The sequence below is a fragment of the Epinephelus moara genome, chromosome 1 (genome assembly GCF_006386435.1).
Source record: "Epinephelus moara isolate mb chromosome 1, YSFRI_EMoa_1.0, whole genome shotgun sequence".
NCBI classification, from domain to species: domain Eukaryota; kingdom Metazoa; phylum Chordata; class Actinopteri; order Perciformes; family Serranidae; genus Epinephelus; species Epinephelus moara.
The window spans coordinates 38,373,477-38,391,805 of record NC_065506.1 but is presented as its reverse complement, the minus strand read 5'-3'; the positions used below and the strand labels follow the sequence as shown (position 1 = coordinate 38,391,805).

At 40.4% G+C, this 18,329-nt stretch overlaps 1 protein-coding gene across 1 annotated transcript in view; it reads right to left on the bottom strand.

The window, feature by feature from the left end:
- Positions 1 to 18,329, bottom strand: part of itga11a (integrin, alpha 11a) — an 81,142-nt gene that overhangs the window by 9,709 nt on the left and 53,104 nt on the right. Inside the window, exons 14-25 of the mRNA XM_050045102.1 lie at positions 18,118 to 18,321; positions 15,329 to 15,459; positions 14,870 to 15,036; positions 12,232 to 12,371; positions 10,336 to 10,446; positions 10,100 to 10,185; positions 9,774 to 9,984; positions 9,153 to 9,251; positions 1,953 to 2,029; positions 1,558 to 1,641; positions 1,205 to 1,295; positions 939 to 1,052 (exon numbers count right to left, since the gene is read on the bottom strand). Of these exons, the coding sequence (XP_049901059.1) occupies positions 939 to 1,052; positions 1,205 to 1,295; positions 1,558 to 1,641; positions 1,953 to 2,029; positions 9,153 to 9,251; positions 9,774 to 9,984; positions 10,100 to 10,185; positions 10,336 to 10,446; positions 12,232 to 12,371; positions 14,870 to 15,036; positions 15,329 to 15,459; positions 18,118 to 18,321 (1,515 nt within the window). The remainder of the gene's footprint in view (positions 1 to 938; positions 1,053 to 1,204; positions 1,296 to 1,557; positions 1,642 to 1,952; positions 2,030 to 9,152; positions 9,252 to 9,773; positions 9,985 to 10,099; positions 10,186 to 10,335; positions 10,447 to 12,231; positions 12,372 to 14,869; positions 15,037 to 15,328; positions 15,460 to 18,117; positions 18,322 to 18,329) is intronic.

Sequence of the window (18,329 nt, the reverse complement as noted above, 5' to 3'; positions counted from 1 at the left end):
AACACCCCATTGACTTTAAGATCTTACTCCTCACCTTGAAGGCCATCCACAACCTCGTTCCTCTGTACCTGTCCCAGCTCTTGCACATCCACACCCCCACCTGCACTCTCAGGTCTTCCTCTTCCATCCACCTCACTGTCCTGCCACTCTGCCTGACCACCATGAGGCCTTCCAGCCACTCCACCCGCCGCCTGTGGACCTCCCTTTCATCTGACATTTGTAGCATCAACTCTCTCTCCACTTTCAAATCCTGCCTTAAAACTCATCTCTTTAACATTGCCTATTCAATTTGACTCCCGTCCGTCTAGTCACGCACAACAACAACAACAACACTCCTCACGAGTCTAAGTAAACAGGGTGCACATTTAACAACAGCAAAACTACATCAAAACATCCGTTTACAAACTCTCAAGCAACTCTTGCACCATAATCCAAGTCTCATTTATCCAGCCACATGCTCAGTACTTCCAAAACACGTGCATTTCCACTTCAACGTTACAATATAAAACAATTCCGCCTATGAATAGCGCACTGCTCTGGTTAAGCAGAGTTCAAATGTGTGTTCAAAATGCATTCAGGCACACTACTCCTCCGTGCATGAAGCTGTTTGTACTGATGTGTTTTAAATTACAAGGTTTTAGTACTGAGCATACGACTGGATAAATGAGACTTGGATTATACTGCACGAGTTGTGTGAGAGTTTGTAAACGAGTGTTTTGATATAGTTTTGCTGTGATTAAATGTGGATACTGGTTGCTTGAATTCATGAAGATTGTTTTCTGGATTCTCTGATCACAATAGAGGCATATGAGATAAACAAAAGTTCTTCATAAAGAATTTAAGGAAACATGCAGTGAATAACTGACATACAAGTAATAACTTTGTAGGTGAAGTGTTCCTTTAAATCAAGCAGCCTAACTTTGAGGTTCCACACTCACCTGGTCGATATAGAAGTCAGATATCTGCAGGAGTTGGTTCCCATTTTTCGTCATTTCTGGGATTTCAATGTTCAGCTGCAGATCCTTTACTGGAAAGTAGCCAAGGTTCTGGATCTGGGAGACAACAAGGAGTAAACTGTGTCAATTATTTCCAAGTCCCCTGTGACCCTCGAAAGTACAAGCAGATATAGCTAATGGATGGATAGACTTCCAAGCTTTCCTGTACAGTGAACTAAAGTAATGATGATGATGCTCTTGTCTCTCACCTGGAAAGTGAAGTTGAAAGGAGGGCCTATGACTCCGGGCTCCTCCAGCGACAGCTCTGATTTGATGTCATACCGCGTTGGATTTGAATCCCTTTTGAATTAAAATACAATAAACACAAACAAGAAACATGTGAAAAAGCATTATTTTCCTTTTATGTGGGCTTTAAAGCATATTTTGTATGTTGCGTAGCTGAATACATGATAACAAAGACCCAATTCCAGCTTTCAGCTATTTTCCCACACTGATATTAATCTGCATTTTCCAGATGCCATTGAATCACTCACTTCAACTAATTACTTCAAGAGCCTCAGCAACATGTGTTGTTTGGTAAGACGTTCAGAGATTGACAAACCTAGTGAAGAGAAGGTCTGCCTCGTACTTCAATGAGTAATAGATATCATTGAAATTGTCAGCCGTGCTCATTTCCTCGCCATCGCTGTGGAGAGAACGAGACAAAAATATTCAAAGAACGTAAGTGATGATGTTACAGCAGGACACACCAGTTGAAATATTTATCCTTGTAGCTCAGCTGTGGTTGCAGCTTTTTATCTTATCTTGAGCTCGCCACATGGTCTGTGCTGTGGGAGTGATGCCTGGTTGTTATTTTTATGTATGTCTTAGTTGACCGTGAGCATCAGTGAGGACACAGAGGACAGTTCAGGACAGACATCTCTCCATGCAAATAGGAAATTACACAGTTGTCAATCATTATAAAATACAGATGAGGGTTTAAATTGGTGTTTGCACCTTCTGGCCTCCAGGATGACTCTGATGTGCTCGAGGAAGACAGTGCGACTGAACTCAAACTCCAGGCGAAACGACACCTGCACAGAGGAGAAAAGAGTTTAAAGGATTAAACCAGTTTTAGCAGTTTATCATCATTACATTTTTATAATTGCAAACACTAAATGCACGGGTTAGAAGCTTTTTTTTTTACTTTATAAGCTACTGTATATACCCTCTCCAACAGTAAAGGCCCTCCATTATGGATTAAGGAGTAAAGCCTGCAATAACCTGCTGTAAGTCCCGCGCTTTGACCTCAGGCAGAGAGGCTGCTCAGTTGGTGCTGCTTAAAGAGAGCCAGGGAATTTCCCCTTAGCTGAGGACAATGCAGTAAATACAGATCATCATGACTTCACACACACACACGCAAACATACTGTGCGACCACCAGTTAGAGTCAGAATCAGGGCAAAATATAAAAGCAGAAGCAGAAAAGAGAAGAGAAAATAGACGTAAGGATGTAAGAAAATGGAAATCATTAGAGGAAATCTAAACATTAAACTGAGGGAGAACCAAAATCTAGAGAGGAGAGGAGAGGAGAGGAGAGGAGAGGAGAGGAGAGGAGAGGAGAGGAGAGGAGAGGAGCATTGATTGGCAGTAGAGAGCAGACGGAGCTGACCATTGTTTACAGTCCTTCATGCCGTAATGAAATCCTGACGGACTCTGTCTGACCAAAGAAGAATGCCTAACAAGGTTTACTGAAGCTTCCCTCCTCCCTATAGAGTGACTCATTGTTGACAGACCACAGATACAGAACATACATACGAACATGATGACCTATTTTCAGTGGTGGAAAGTAAGTAAGTACATTTGGATGAGTGCTGTACTTTAAGGAGCAGTTTTTATCCAAAGCTGAATTATCCACAGAGGTCTCTTCCTCTCCAAAACAAATGGACCAGGTGCTTTAAACCATAAAAACATTGAATAAATCATGTTGGTGAAGATTCTCGGTGATCTAGATCATGGTAATGTTAAGCGCTACATCTTAATATAGCACTTAAGACTCAGTTCTGAAAAACTGAAGAAGCCTCTTGGACGAGAGGTGAAACATCCTCAAGTCCAGTTGCCTACGATATAGCACATTAGGTTGAATAAAACAGTTTCATGGTAAAAAATCAATGTCTGTTTGTAATGCAGCTAGATGTAACCTTCCACAGTGTTATGATACGCCACTGGTCGGCCAGAGGTGGATGGGTTTAACAAACCCTGGACTTTAAACCGGGAGTCCAGTGTTCTTCCTGAATGTAGAGCCAAATCCTGATGTTTTTTCACACCTAGCAGTAATATGTAGATGTGAAAGGCCCCTGACAAGGCAGCAAAATGTGACAACTTGGGATGAGAATGTGTTGGAATGGCCCTATGTGGAGCAAAAGTTTGGTTTGTCCATTATGGGCTACTGTAGAAACATGGCAGTGCAACATGCTAATCTGCTTGGATGAAAAACCTGCTCCCTATGTAAATATAAACTACAGTTTAATTCATTATGTGATCTCATTCTAATGAAAACACGATTCTCATTTTCAGATGATTATATACTGAACAAAACATTCTTATTGTGTTTTATTCCATTTCTGCCAATATTTCAACCTAAATCCTACACACTGGACCTTAAAGTATAATTTTAAGGTACTTTTTAAGGTATTTTCTGCCACTCCATACATGTACTCCTCTACATCTTGAGAGGGAAATACTGTACTTTTCACTCGACTACGTTTATTTTACAGCTGGAGTTACAGGTTATTTTTCAGTTGAAGATTTTACATTAAAAAGATTTGATAAGATTATAAAAATCAACATACTGTGATAGGGAGATACCCCCAAACCAAAAATACACAATCAGTCTAGACTGTTTTGGTGAGAGTTGCTGATTGTTGGAGATATCGGCTGTAGAGATGTCTGCCTTACCTCCAGTATAATGAAACTAGATGACACTCAGCTTGTGGTGCTCCAAGTGCCAAAAAAATCCATTTAAAAAAACTTGCCAGCAATGTCTCTTTCTTCCCAGTTACTCAAGATAATCTACAGACCTTGTCGTGAGCAGTTTCATGTAGGAACTATTTTCTTTCTATCAAACTGCACCTGCCAACTGTATCCGCACACAGAAGGAGGCGTGCATCTACTGCTAGCTCACCTAGCATCACTGAGCTAGCTAACATTACAGCTCAGCTAAGGAGGACGCCATTAATGTTTATGTGCCCTCACAAGATTGAGCCTCTCGCGATGAGTAGATGCACGCTTACTTGTTGTTGATATAGTGGGTGTAGTTTGGTAGAAAGAAAATAGTTCCTACATAAAAGTGATCTCAACAAGGTCTGTGGATTATCTTGAGTAACCAGGTCATGACTTCTGGAAAGAGACATTGCTGTTGAGTTTTTCAAATGTATTTTTTTGGCACTTTGAGCAGCACGAACCAGGTTCCACTTCCATTATATTGGAGAGACGGCAGATATCCCTACGGCCGATATGTCCAACACTCTGAAACTTACACCAAAACTATCTTAACTAATAAAACCGCACAACAGGTAAGAGGACACATATGTATTTTTGATTTTTAGGTGAACTGTCCCTTTACGTTGTGGTGAGCAGATCCGTCACAGAGAGCTTTCAGATATTTTCATTTAAATAATTGTTTCAGAGAGGTAAAAAAGAATGGGTACTTTTACTTTTGATTTCTTAATCAATTTTGTTTATCATACTTAAATTTGTGATGGAGTGTTTTTACACAGTTGTATTGTTACTTTTGCTTCAGTAAAGTATCTGGGTGCTTCTTTCTCTGCTGCCTTTTTCCATATAATCTCATCCTATTAGTGGAAAATGCCCCTTTGTTTTTGTTTTTGTTTTTGTTGTGAACGTCCTAGAAAAATCCATTTCTTTATCCATTTTCAAAGTAATTGGATGAATCCATGTTGATGGTAATTTAGAGGAAAAGTCAGATAAAAACACAAAACACACACATAAGAATGCACAGACACACACATGCATGCAAGCGGTATGGGTTTGGAAGACATCATTGTCCGTGGCTAGAGGACATTCGTGCGCCAGCATAGTTGAACATGGAAATTCAGACGGAGCATGAAGCTCTCCTTCCTCCTCTGGGGTTGCTGTAGTCCACCCACATCCCTGAGCCACATCCACTGTCAATCATCAAACAATTAATTTGCAATAACCAGTGTTCCTTGTCTCTAAGTACACCCACGAGAAACAAAAACACATTCGTCACCACCAAGGTATGATCTTGAGACCTCCCTGTGCTGCAGCAGTAGTTGAGTTTACATGCTAGTTTTACACAGGTCAGAAGCAACCGGAAAACTCAAAACAAGAGTGATAACTTGCTGTTTTAAAAACCTTGCCCCGAGGTTCCTACTTTTCTTTGGCTAAACAGCGGTTTCGGGCAGGCTTGGCAGCGGCGCCGGTGTACAATCAGCCTTGTTTAACTGTGTGCCACATTTTTAAAGGCTCCCGACCAGAGCAGATCAGCCTTGTGGCTCTGGATGCTTTTCAGGCCGAATGAGTGGGTATGAATCACTCGGTGAGATTTTAAAGGGTGACCTCTTGGTTCAGTTGTTGGGGAGCGTTACAGAGAAATGCGGCGATATTTTCGTTGCCCCGGAGATGGACTATTGTTTGTGATAATGACGTGGTTAGGACATCTCATGAACTCTCTCAATCACCTCCATTACTTCATTCCTACAGTATTTGTCAGCAGATTTTGTGTCAGTGAGAGCGACTATTGTTCAGACATCAATGCGAAAGACGGCTTACGTATAATCTGCTCACTGTTTAATAGCTTTTAATTGCACTGCGCGATGTGCCATCAGTGTCATCCCTATCGAAGTTAATTCAAACATCACCCTCTTAAATATAAAACTTGATGCCTTGCTGTAAAATTCACTGGAGTCTCATAAATATCGCTGACATTACAAGCCTGTGGAAAGGCTTGGATACAGCAGAACTGAACGTGAGAATCAGGAACAGATGAGAGAAAGAAAATGCTCAGTATCTTCCTCTCAGTCTCACCTGGCGCCCCGGGCTAAAGTGGAGAGAAAATGTTCTTAATGGCGAAGGAAGAACGTTCTTCACTCCTGTTTACTCTGCTGCTAAGATGCATCCTGATAATAACTTCCTAACAACCAAATGGGATGCTGATTTAAATTGTTACAGTCTATAGAGGAAGAAGGTATTGCTTGACTGATTTTTATGTCTGAATGAGGGACATTTACTTTAACCTTTCAGAAAATTATTTCAGAACACGCAAAGTCACTTTCAGATGACTGTGGGAGCCACAGGACTCACATATGTTATGGCTTGTGTCCCAGAAATTCTTCACACTGTAGGTTTTCGGTTTCACTATTATGTTTTTGTGCCAGTGACACTGTGTCCTCTGTCTTACAGGAATGTCAGAATTAAAGATAAAAAATGACCTTGGGAACACATAAAACATAAACTTAAGGGTGCCATCATGGGACCCAAGTAACTTTGGTCACATTATAACAAGTGATCATACAGAGTTTATGGTCATATATCGCATGCCCAAAGTTGGGTCATGGGACAGCAGCTGAGCAAGTTTCATTCACCGATGAAGGTTGAGGGATGTAGCCAAAAGCTCTGGAATAAGCGTGACTGGTTTTATCACATAAAAAACATAATTAAAGAACTGTAAAAACATTCCCAGTTTGGAAGAATGTCACTCGTACTCAAACAGCTTGACAGACTTAAATACCAGTACTCTCTCTGGCACACTGCAAAAGGTCTTGACTTCCACTACCACTCCTGTATCAAGCTGAAGAAAACCGAGGGCTCTCTAAAACTATTTACACAATCTGGAGGCCTTTCTAATTTACTCTAAATCCTTGACACTGCCCTATTTAAACTGCTCTGGCCTGCCTACTGTTGCCTCTACCTCTGCAAGCTGCTTTACAACCTGGCTCCACCCCAGCTCCTCCTTTTCATGCTGTGTCTGACTTATTAATGTCAATTCTGTTTGTCAGTTGATGCTGCTCTGTTCTGTACCCAGGGTGTCTTTGCTGCTGCTCTCCCCGCCTAAGGCTTTCCATGTAGGCGCATGGAAGGGCAGGCTTTCCGACCTTCTGTGCAGAGTTTGCATCTTCTCCCCGTGTTAGTACGTTTTTTTCTCCAGTACTCTGGCTTCCTCCCACAGTCCAAAGGCATGCAGGTGACTCTAAATTTGCTGTAGGTGTGAATGTGAGTGTGAATGGCTGTCTGTCTCTATGTGTCGGCCCTGTGATAGTCTGGTGACCTGTCCAGGGTGTACCTTGCCTCTCACCCAATGTCAGCTGGGATAGGCTCCAGCACCCCTGTGACCCCTAACAGGATAAGTGGTTATAGAAAATGAATGAATTCATGTGTTGACTTTGTCGTTGATAGGTAAATGGGGATGGTGGATGGAGTGACATCNTGTCCAGGGTGTACCTTGCCTCTCACCCAATGTCAGCTGGGATAGGCTCCAGCCCCCTGTGACCCCTAACAGGATAAGAGGTTATAGAAAATGAATGAATTCATGTGTTGACTTTGTCGTTGATAGGTAAATGGGGATGGTGGATGGAGTGACATCTAGGTGAGATGGCTGCCAAGCTGCAGACCACTATTTGAGACCAACAGCAGTTGTTTTTAGCGAGCCACTGTGCCACCAATAGGAGGTATTTTAAGCCAAAACACAATCTTTTCTAAACAATAACTGAGTGGTTTTGGTGCCTAAATATAACCAAACGTTTACAACAGTGCTGTTGAAACGTAAAGAAACAAAGTTCAACATGTCCGGGACATAATAACGTACTAATGCTACATACCAACACACTTTGCGACATTTATTCTGGCCATTGGGTTGTGCTTTAATTAATGACATACATTTATCTATGTATTTAGTTATTTGTTATTATTATTGTCTCTCTCTCTTTCTTTCTATGTTTTAATTTTTAAGTTTCTCGATAAGGTCTTCTACCAATGGGTCGGACTGATGTGTTTCTATACATTTTAAATGTTAAAGTGTATAAATAAAGTTGAAAATGTTGTGGGAAAAAAAAATCGTTTATCAAAAGTCAGTGGGTGTATGTAGTAAATAGCAAAATATAAATATGCAGCCATCTTGATTTCTGTGGCTAATGAAAGCATTTTCCCCTTATGTTATTAACACAGTCCACTTTTCTGTTTTTCCTGCTTAATACGGACTTCAACTTGAAGGTCTTCAAGTTTAAAAGTATGTTACCAGTCGGGGAAACTACACCAAGTCATAAAGTGCTTTGTGAGCCCATCCTTTATGCATAGAACTGTAAATAATGTTCAGCCACAGGATATAAACAAAGATACGGATCTTGATCTTAATCTCCAGTGTGTTGTGCTATGTCTTGATAAACTACTGACAGCCTTTTAAACTGATGTAATAACAAGGACATGTTAGATTAAGTCATCTCTATATTGAGGTTGCTTCCTACTCACATTTGTTCTAAAGTTAAATAGAGTCAGACACGTTTTAGTGTCGACACTATACACTTTCATGTCAGACTATAGAAAGAAGGGATCTCACAAACCAGAACTAAACTGGGCTCTTCTGGTTGGCTTGTGGCTTCCACATTAACCAGTGTGGTCTGTCATGGTCATCTAAAGCCTGCAGCATGTGGTCTGAGCCCCTGTGATCTAATATGGACCACGTCAATGTTTTCTCAGTGCTGGAGTAGCAGCACAATGCGGGCTGTGGACACAGACCCAGATTTTTATTTAAGTCAGAAGTGCCGGCATCAAAACTGATTTCTATCATATTTAGGGATCAGTCTGAGAAGTCAAATATGGATGAATATTTTACGGTTGGAAAGATCAACTTCTACATCTGCTTTCTGTTCAGTTGGATAAATATTGAAATGAGCATTCTCACCTAAAACATATGGCCGATTTGGACTTAAAAAACCCGAACACCCGGGAACGAAATGTCAGCTTAATGAAAATGCTCCAGAATCACTTCAAATCTGCAAAATCTATCATTTTGATTTGACTGTTTTCAACAATCAGCAAAACAGCAAAACTTGACCCAGTTTTTGTTAGACGATAAACTAATGAAACATTTCATAAAAGGTCACAACTCCACAGTAAAAGTCCAATTTTTGGCCTTTTAAAGTTGTCAATAATTTCATTGATTCAGAGTGTGATATCTCACCTGAGATTTGGCCCTCATGAACGGAGCACTGACATTGCAGATCTTCTCATGCCTCAGTTTGTCCTCAACAAAACACTCTACTTTGATGTCAGAGTTGTCCTGGATGAAAAAAAAAAGAGTTTAGATTTTTAAATCTACAACATTTTACACTCATATAATATACAACAAAAGTCCACATACTGTTGCTGCATTTTCACAAAACAAAAAATAAAAAACAGAATAACTAAAAATAAGGAATCAACATTTTTACAGGTTATCAATGAAGTTCACATATGGCGTCCACATTTTATCATATATGTCCGGCCTCCCTTTGATTTTATAAAATAAATAATCAAGGGGGACATGACTTGACATCTCTGACTTCCACTGAGAAAGTGTTGGGGTGTAAGAGGCCCTCCAGCCGACAGCAATACATTTTTTTTGCAGCAATAAATGAAGATGACAGAGTTTCCTTTGATAGCAATCACCAACATTTATGTTCCCAAGTAGACAGAGACATTACTCCACTACATAGCAAACTGTTTTGCTGCTATATTAATGCTCTGGATCTCATCTAAAGCTCCTTAAATTCAGCATCATGAAAACATGTTCTCACTGTGAGTTTGGCTGATGATACTGTACCTTGACTATGAGACTAGAGAAGAGTAGGTTGGGTGTGTAGGTGATATTTAGGCGAGCATTGTAGGCGTTCTCCCCTTTGTTTTCCAATCGGACATCCACCACCATCCTCCTTCTGTTTCCTTCTATGACCCGCAGAGATCCCTCAGCACCTCCTTCACTTAGATGGCGGCAGAAAGCACCACGAGACTGTACAGGCTGCGCACAGAAGTGACTGAGAGGCAGGAAGAGAGAGTGAAATTGCAAGTTATAGCGCAGCCAAGCATCAGTTTTATTTTACTTTAATGTGTAAATACAATATGTCTGCGTATTCTTGTGTGTGTACCTACTTTCGAGTCATCAGGTCGGTCATACTCTGCAGCGCCAGGTCAGGCATGCAGCGATCATCCTCGTCACAGCCGTTCCAGAAAGGCAGCTGACCAAACAGACAGGCTTTGGTCAAGTTAAAGAAACTACTAACCCTTTCCTTTCCATTTGTTCTTTGATACAAACAGATGATAATTCATTAAGTGCATTCTAATAAATTGACTTAAATAACAGGTGTAGCTGTCAGATGGCCTCTCACCTCGGTCCTTACAACAGTAGGCCAGCTTTCATCCAGAACTGGTCCGTTGGCTGGATCCTGTAGCCCCGCTTGTACAGAAAACACGATGGGCCGTGCATAGTCTGTGGTCTCCTAATATAAAACATTAAGTTCAAAGATTAGCCTGTGGATTGACTCATTTATCACTGCACTTTATCTATGGCACTCAAATATTGTTTTGCTTTCAAGAAGTTTACACAAATGCGCAAAGATACTCAAAAGATTTGATAATAATCTCCTTTTAATGTGCAGTGTGTGCTGGTTTTGACCACTGTGGGAGACCAATATCAATAATGAAGTTTTAAGAGTGAGGGAGCTGAGTGAAGTGCAGTATTTTCTGATGAAATGCAATATGTTAAAATTGGACTCTTTATTTAACAAAGAACTACAAACATCCAGTGATTCTGCCACAACTGGATTCTTGTCGAAAAAACAAAACAAAACAAACGCCTGCATTTTAACCTTCACATGATACTGAGGTCCTGTCTACACGTAGACAGATATTTTTGAAAATAGATATTTTCCTCTACGTTTCAGCCTCTCATTCACATGCAAACAGTGTTGTAGGTCACTAAGACACAGATGTTTTTAAACGCCTTCCAAGGTGCAAACTTTTCAAATCTCCGATCACTATGTATCTGTGTGGAGGCAGATGTTTTGTAAAATGAAGGTCTTGTGGACAGAATTTGGTCACACTTTACAATAAGGTACACAAAAACAAGTAGTTTCCTCAGTCATTATCAATTAACTGACTATCAACTAATGATTAGCTACAGTATGACATTTGATTGGGCGTTACTCAAGAACTGACCATTAACTGACAGTTAGTTCCTCATTCATTCCTCATCAGTTACCTTAGCCATGAATAATTCACTGATCATAACTAATGATTAGCTACTGTATGACATTTGATTGGAGGTTACTCAAGAACCGACTATTAAGTAATTGTTAGTTCCTCATTCGCTCCTCATTAGTACCTTGGTAACTACTTATTTTTTGTGTACTGTACCTTGTTGCAATGTGTTACACAGAATTTAGTTTTCAAAACGGAGGGAAAAAAAAAATCGTTTTTCAAAAATATCTATACGTTAAGACAGGGCCTAAACCTTTCCACAGAGTCCCACTTGCAATATATATTTTTCAGCCATCTCGCCTATTCAATGATAGAGTGAAACAGTGGGATACAGTAATGTTGGGATGAATTATTAACGTACAAGTTAACATTAAAGGTAAACTAGTTTACTGTTTGTAAACAGCAGTGCCAGTGTAAGTGAATGCAAAAGCAACACATTCTCACTCCAACCTCGTCACATATCGACATTTGGTCATGGACTTTCAAGATATGACGTGCAAGGTACCCTGGGTGCACTGGTTGCTGACATCCTGGGATGCCTTGTCAACTTCAGCCTGTTACATGCATTGTCTGTTTTCATAATGCACTTCTGTTTTCCCAAGAAAAGTACAGTTTACATACAGTCTCTTTCAAAATAAATGCACTACGTCGGTACAACACTGCAAATTGATGCTTTTTCCTATGGGAAGCGAACACTGGCCTCCTGGGTGAAACTTGGCGGTGATCAGACCCATCCACCACACCTCCTGCCTGCCCTATTTGGACTTTTGCCCCCTTTACTTCCACTGTTGTCCCATCATGTTTTTCCCCCTTTAAACAATAATGGTGACTGGCCGCATATCATGCTGAAGTGAAAGGATGGCTTTTATTGTCAGTGTGTGATGCTGGAAGTCACTGACCAAGCACTGGAATTCATCTACACATTGCTTTATAGGGAAAATCCTGCATACTATCCCTTTATTATACATACTTACAAAATTAAATGAAAAAATACAGTTGCATGTTACCAATGATCGTGGCCTCACCATGACGTGGAAGTAGATGTGTTCGCAGGTCTCTTCTCCAGGAAAGAGAGTCAGGTTTTGAGGCTGCAGCTTGTTTGGGTTGTCCAGTATGGCCCGAGGATTAAAACGTCTCTCCGCGATGGACACATTATATTTGATTCCTGGTGGGTCAGAGAAAGAGTTGGGAAATTACAATTCTTTGTGAAAGATCCAGTTCTATTTGTGTTAGAATAAGATTGATGAGCTTCTGTTCTTACTTTGGTTAGTGCAGACTAATTGACAAATGGCTGCATGAGGCTCTGGTGAATGACATCACTGTAGCAGTGTAATGCAACATTAGCCTGACTCTGAACATATGATGAATGTGTGACCAACGTATACAAGAATCCAAACCCCTCTGGCTGCAGTACTGAGTCATTTCCAAGCCACATTGTTTAAAAGGCTTTCCATTTATTGCCTCGTGTTTTCATGGCAGGAGGAAAAATCTACTGAGGGTGAACTGGTGCTTGAGTTGTGTTTGGGGTCAACTGGAGAATTAGAGAGAAAGAGAAAGCTTTATGCCTTATGCAAAAAGATCTGGGCACATAATGGACACTATAATGGAGGTTTTTCTCTGCTTTTCACCACATTACAACGATCAGCATCCACTATTGTGGATGTTTCTTTAAAAAGAAACTCTAATTTACAAATAAATAAAGTTCTATCTTGGACCTTTCCAGTTTTAAGAGCTATGCGTCATCAGTATATTACATCAAATTTTAACAAAGGCTAACTAAAAAGTAGCTGGGTGAGTCTTTTCTCTTGAATACTGTAAATACATTTTTGCATAAATAACACTAACTTGACCAGGAAAGTAAAAAAAACAAAAAAAGATCCATTTTTGCAATAGACCACAGCGAACTCACAAACACCACCACATCTGCCACGCATTACTAGCCAGACACGACAATGAGAGGAAAATTAAATAAATGTGCTCCACTGTGTGTAACCAGCAGAGACAAGATAAGTCCCCCTGCTCCTCCTCTGCTCTGTTTTTGGAACGTCTGACAGACTTGATAAAGATGTCAAAAGGTCAAGGGGTTAACTGGGAACACGCTCCCGCACACCTCTGCTTCCTCCCCCCTGATACACAGTGAAACTGGACCCCACCGTCTCTTAAAACAAATTGTGAGCAGAGAAACACATGAAGTTGTGGTACTATCACCCATCTGCAGGACCGATTAGTCTCGGAGTTGTCGCCACCAAACAATTAGAAACAACTCTCTTTTTTAAGCTGATTTAAACGGAGATAAACTCGATGCAATGTTCACACAATAACAGGAACATCTGACAGCATCAGTGTGGTTCAGATATACCCGTTTTAGAGGCAGAAGCAGTAGTTTTGGCAGAGCACAGCAATGAGATCAGAATCTCTTACTGCTAGTAAAGAAACATTTTGTTTTGGCGCCACTCTGAACAGAAGGAGCCCTCACACATTTGACAGGAAGCCACATGCTGAAGAGTCTCTTGGAGCTGGGACATGAAGGATATACATTCAGAAGGCTAGATGCCTTTTCTCACTTAAAAACCAGTCGTGTTTCATCCTGTCATGAACCACAGTCCAAACAACAGCTGAAGTATTTTGCAAGTACAGATCCAAAGTAGAAATTGCTCTACTCAAGCGTATCTGTAAAAATGATCTGTTAAAGCTTGACATAATCCAGAGGTTTGACAGTTCAGCTGGCAGAGAGAGCATCTTTTTCTCTCAAAAATTATTTTCTTTTCTTAAGACTTGTTATCTTATCTTTTGATTTATCAGTTGTGCAATACGTACAAAGATCTGCTTTACTAATAGAAGAAGTATGGCTTTATGAATTGAGACCTGTGGGTCTGCCAGTGATCCCGACATTCCTATCTTTAAGAGGCTGTAGCAGGTTGAGTCTTAAAGCTAGAGTGATGATGCTGGTATCATATGAAACTAGACCTAAGCCATGAGATTTCGCTTAACAGACATCCCCACTTTATGCTAGTCCATGCATTTTTTCGCATGCAGTATAAATTTAATTTAGTGTATTTATTTAGGGCGGCACGGTGGTACAGTGGTCAGCATTGTCACCTCACAGCAAGAGGGTTCCTGGTTTGAACCCTGGGTGGGGGTGGGGGGCTTCTGTGGGAGTTTGGGGTTGTGGTTTGACCATTTTTATCAATTTCCGAATGCCGAAATTTAGCACCGAAAATGTGTAACAAATGAAATTAGCCTAAAAATTGCTGCAAATACGTATGAGACATAATTGAGTGTGGGAATAGCCATCATATGTATTCCATTATAATGTTCAAAGCCCTTATACACTCATAACATAAAAGTTTGAATCGGTGCTGAACCAAAATGCGTTTATTACAGATTTTTGACTAGAAAAACTTGACACAAAGTACTGAGCTTTATCTAAAATGAATCTCCAGATTCCCAGCTTTCAGGTGATGTATACCACTCCTGTGTGGCATATACTGTCGGCCTGCTATCTACCCCTAAAGGTCCCCTAGAGAAGACAAAAATGGGTCTATGGTGGGTCTCAAAGTGTTAACCTCTGAAAGATGCTGAACATCAGACAAACACAAGCAGAGGAACTTGGGAGATTTACTGAGATGCTTCCTCAGCACAGGATTATTTTTGCTGGCTTACCAATTTCCTGTGTGGGTGGAATGGCCGTCCTGGCAGTGATGTTGAAACATACAATGGCTGACATACAGGTCACGTCTTTGCCACCTCGCTGACAGTCCTTCACAAAGATGTTGATCTTACTGGGCTCAAACCTGATGGTGGTATATATCCGGACAACACTCTGCGACCTGTGAGGGCATAAAGGTGGTGCAGATGAAGCCAACTCATGACCTCTGAGACTCGAGGAAATTTATGAAAATATTACTCTTTCAGAAGGCGCACATAAAACTCTCTGTTAGAGGGGTGTTGCCAACCTGTTTCTGCTTTAAAATAAAACAATGAACCAATCACAAAGTTTTTAAGGAAACCAATGAGGTTTATTTATGGAGTTTAGCCCACCTTATACTTTTGCAGAATGAACTACAATAAGTGTCCTTTATCATTTTGACAACAGATTGATTTACTGATTGAAATACTAACCAAAGGAGAACAGCAGCACCGAGGGAACCCACTGCCAGATCCACTAAACCATCATCGTTCATGTCCATTGTGCCATGGATACTGCGGCCAAAGTACAGCAGGCCAGGAGCCAAATCTGCTGCTGCTATCCTCTGAGAAACAGACAGGAGAAGAGATATGAGCAAACAAGGATCATGACAACAACCACAGTTTACAATGTCATGATTTAAGTTAACACTAGAGGAGTCATGTGTGTAATTTAAGTGCACAGTTGGAACTGCTGGGAAATACAGTAGTAAACAGATACGGCACATTTAAAATGATTTAGTCAGGGATAAAAAAGCTTCCTGCATCACTCCAAAATAGTGTTTCTTAAAGGCACAGTTCACCCCAAAATGAAAAATACATTTATTTCCTTTTGCCTGTAGTGTTATTTATTAATCAAGATTGTCTTATCTCCAATATAATGGAAGTAGATGGCACAAAAAATACATTTTATAAATGAAACAGCAATGTTTCTTTACAGAAATCATGACCTGGTTGTTCAAGATAATCCACAGACCTTGTTGTGAGCAGTTTAATGTAGGAACTACTTTTTTTTCTAACAAATCCCACCTGCCAAGCGTATCACCATGCAGAAGATGGCCTGCATCTACTGCTAGCTTGCCCAGCTTGCACCGCTAGCTAACACTGCAGCTCAGCCAAGGAGGACGCCACTACTGTTTACATCTCGCTTTGTCACGAGTACAAGCCTCTCGTCCATGAGTATATGCACACTTCCAGGGGGCAGTTTGGTACAAAGAAAATAGTTCCTACATCACAACAAGGTCTGTGGATTATCCTGAGTACCCGGGTCATGATTTCTGGAAAGAGACATTGTTGTTGAGGTTTTTAAATGTATTTTTTAGCGCCTTGAGCATCACAAGCTAAGTGCCATCTAGTTCCCTTATATTTGAGAGAAGGCAGACATCTCTACATCTCCACACTCTGCAATTCACACCAAAAAAAAAAAAAATCTAGATTGGTAAATAGCTACAAGTAAGAGAAAAAAATCTGTATTTTTAATTTTGGGGTGAACTGTCCCTTTAAAATGTATTACTATTGGCTAAGTGGTACTCTGAGCTCATCTCACTATCATTGCCAAAGAGCCAAAAATAGTTCAGAAGTGCTACATATGAAATTACTTCAAGTCCATTTTGAGACCAGACATTTTTGGGACGTTTCTAGGGTTGATGTGGTCTGTGGTTTTTGCATGTTTAAACCCATTTACTGTAACATTTTACACTAATTTCAACCATTCACTGAAGCACACCATTAGATCAAATTGTTTCCCGCAGCTTCCTGCTTCTATTTAACTTAGCATTGTCACAGATGGCCTCAGATCAACTTATTTTGCATATTCTGTCAGTTTCTCCTGCCTAACAGTCTCCTGTCATTGCCACACCAACCTGCACACCGACCCCTCAATCTCCCATTTGTCGCTCAGTATTGAAGCCAGGCCTTTTCCCCCCAAGTCCTTTGCTAGTTTTGCTATTGTTCCCCGCAATGTTCCAGTCCTTTGTTCTAGTCATCATGACTAATTCCTGTTCCCTGTTTTTTCCAGCCCTTTTGCTCCTCATCTGGTTTAATTTGTTTTAGTCTGCCTGTAGCTTACACCTGCCATGATTTTGGAGCAAGTGAATGCCTCACACATCTGGGTACAAAACTGTTTCAGGTGAAGAATTTTAGAGGAGGATTTTTTTACTATACTGAAACTGACATAAATCATTGGCTACTTGGGAGGTTGTAAATCAAACAGAGTGCTATTGAAAAGGAGCAGCAGTAATATGTGTATGTACAACGGTGTATTAGGGTCATTGTAGGTTGATAAAAACAACATTTTTGGAGAATTGGATTACAAGTCTCCACCAGATCTGCATCACCTGCGCTCCTCACTAGACCACTCCCCCAAGATTATAAAACTCCACCCTTCAGGCTTGTGACTCTCCTTCTTCCCTCCAAACATGCCAGGTAAAACAAAGAGAGGATTGATATGCGTGCATATGGACTTTTCACTTTTATAATGTTTTACTTTGTTAATCCTGTATGTATTATCTAAAGTTGACAGATTGTTTTGTGTTACTGTTCTAAGATTCCTAAGTTTAAACTATTGTTAAAAGAAGAAAAAGAGTCCTTAACAGATGCATTAATGACATAAGTGAAACAAGACCTAATTCATTAATATTATTTTCAATATTATTATTGTTTAATATTATGCAGAGTGGTAAAATTTTCCTTTAATATTCCTTGTTATAGAAAAATTATTGGACAACCACCATTGTTCATTGTTCAACTACCCTATCTGCAATAAAACGTTGAAATGTCTTCCAGGATCCTGCGTGTTTGAATGTGCACACCATCATCAGAGGTTTTATGAGCAAGTGGCAGCACAACTATACAGTTTTTTCAAACCTTTATTAAAGCTGTAAATGTAAGAGAAAAAACTTGAGATTCTCTGAGATTAAAGTGGTAAATTTAGGGGACAAAATCCATAAATTGACTGCCTGAGAGTCAAGTGATGTATGAAGAGTGACAAAGTCCACCCCTTTAAACTCAGAGAATATCCAACTTTTTTCTCGTTAGTTTGAGACCTAGATCTCAGAAATGCAGAGATCTTTCTCGGAATATTACCCCCCTCCTCCTGCTCTGAATTTCCATTTTTAAATTCACAATTGCCCCTTTACACCATCGTATATGTTATTGCAGTCAGTGGACAAAACAAACAAATACAGTGACATTGTCCTTTAGCTGTGCTCTTTCACACTTCCTACCTGTTTGTATTTGCGCAGGATTCTGTTGTGCTGGCTGAAGAAAACATAAATGGCTCCTTTGTGGTCATCTTCCAGTGGAGCGCCCACCACCAAGTCATTGAAGCCGTCACCGTTCAGATCCGGCACAGGAGCGAGCGCTGAGCCAAAGCGAGCGTTCTGGCCTCCGTTATGGATTTCCAACGCCCCCTCATGGATGAAACGATTCTGAGGGA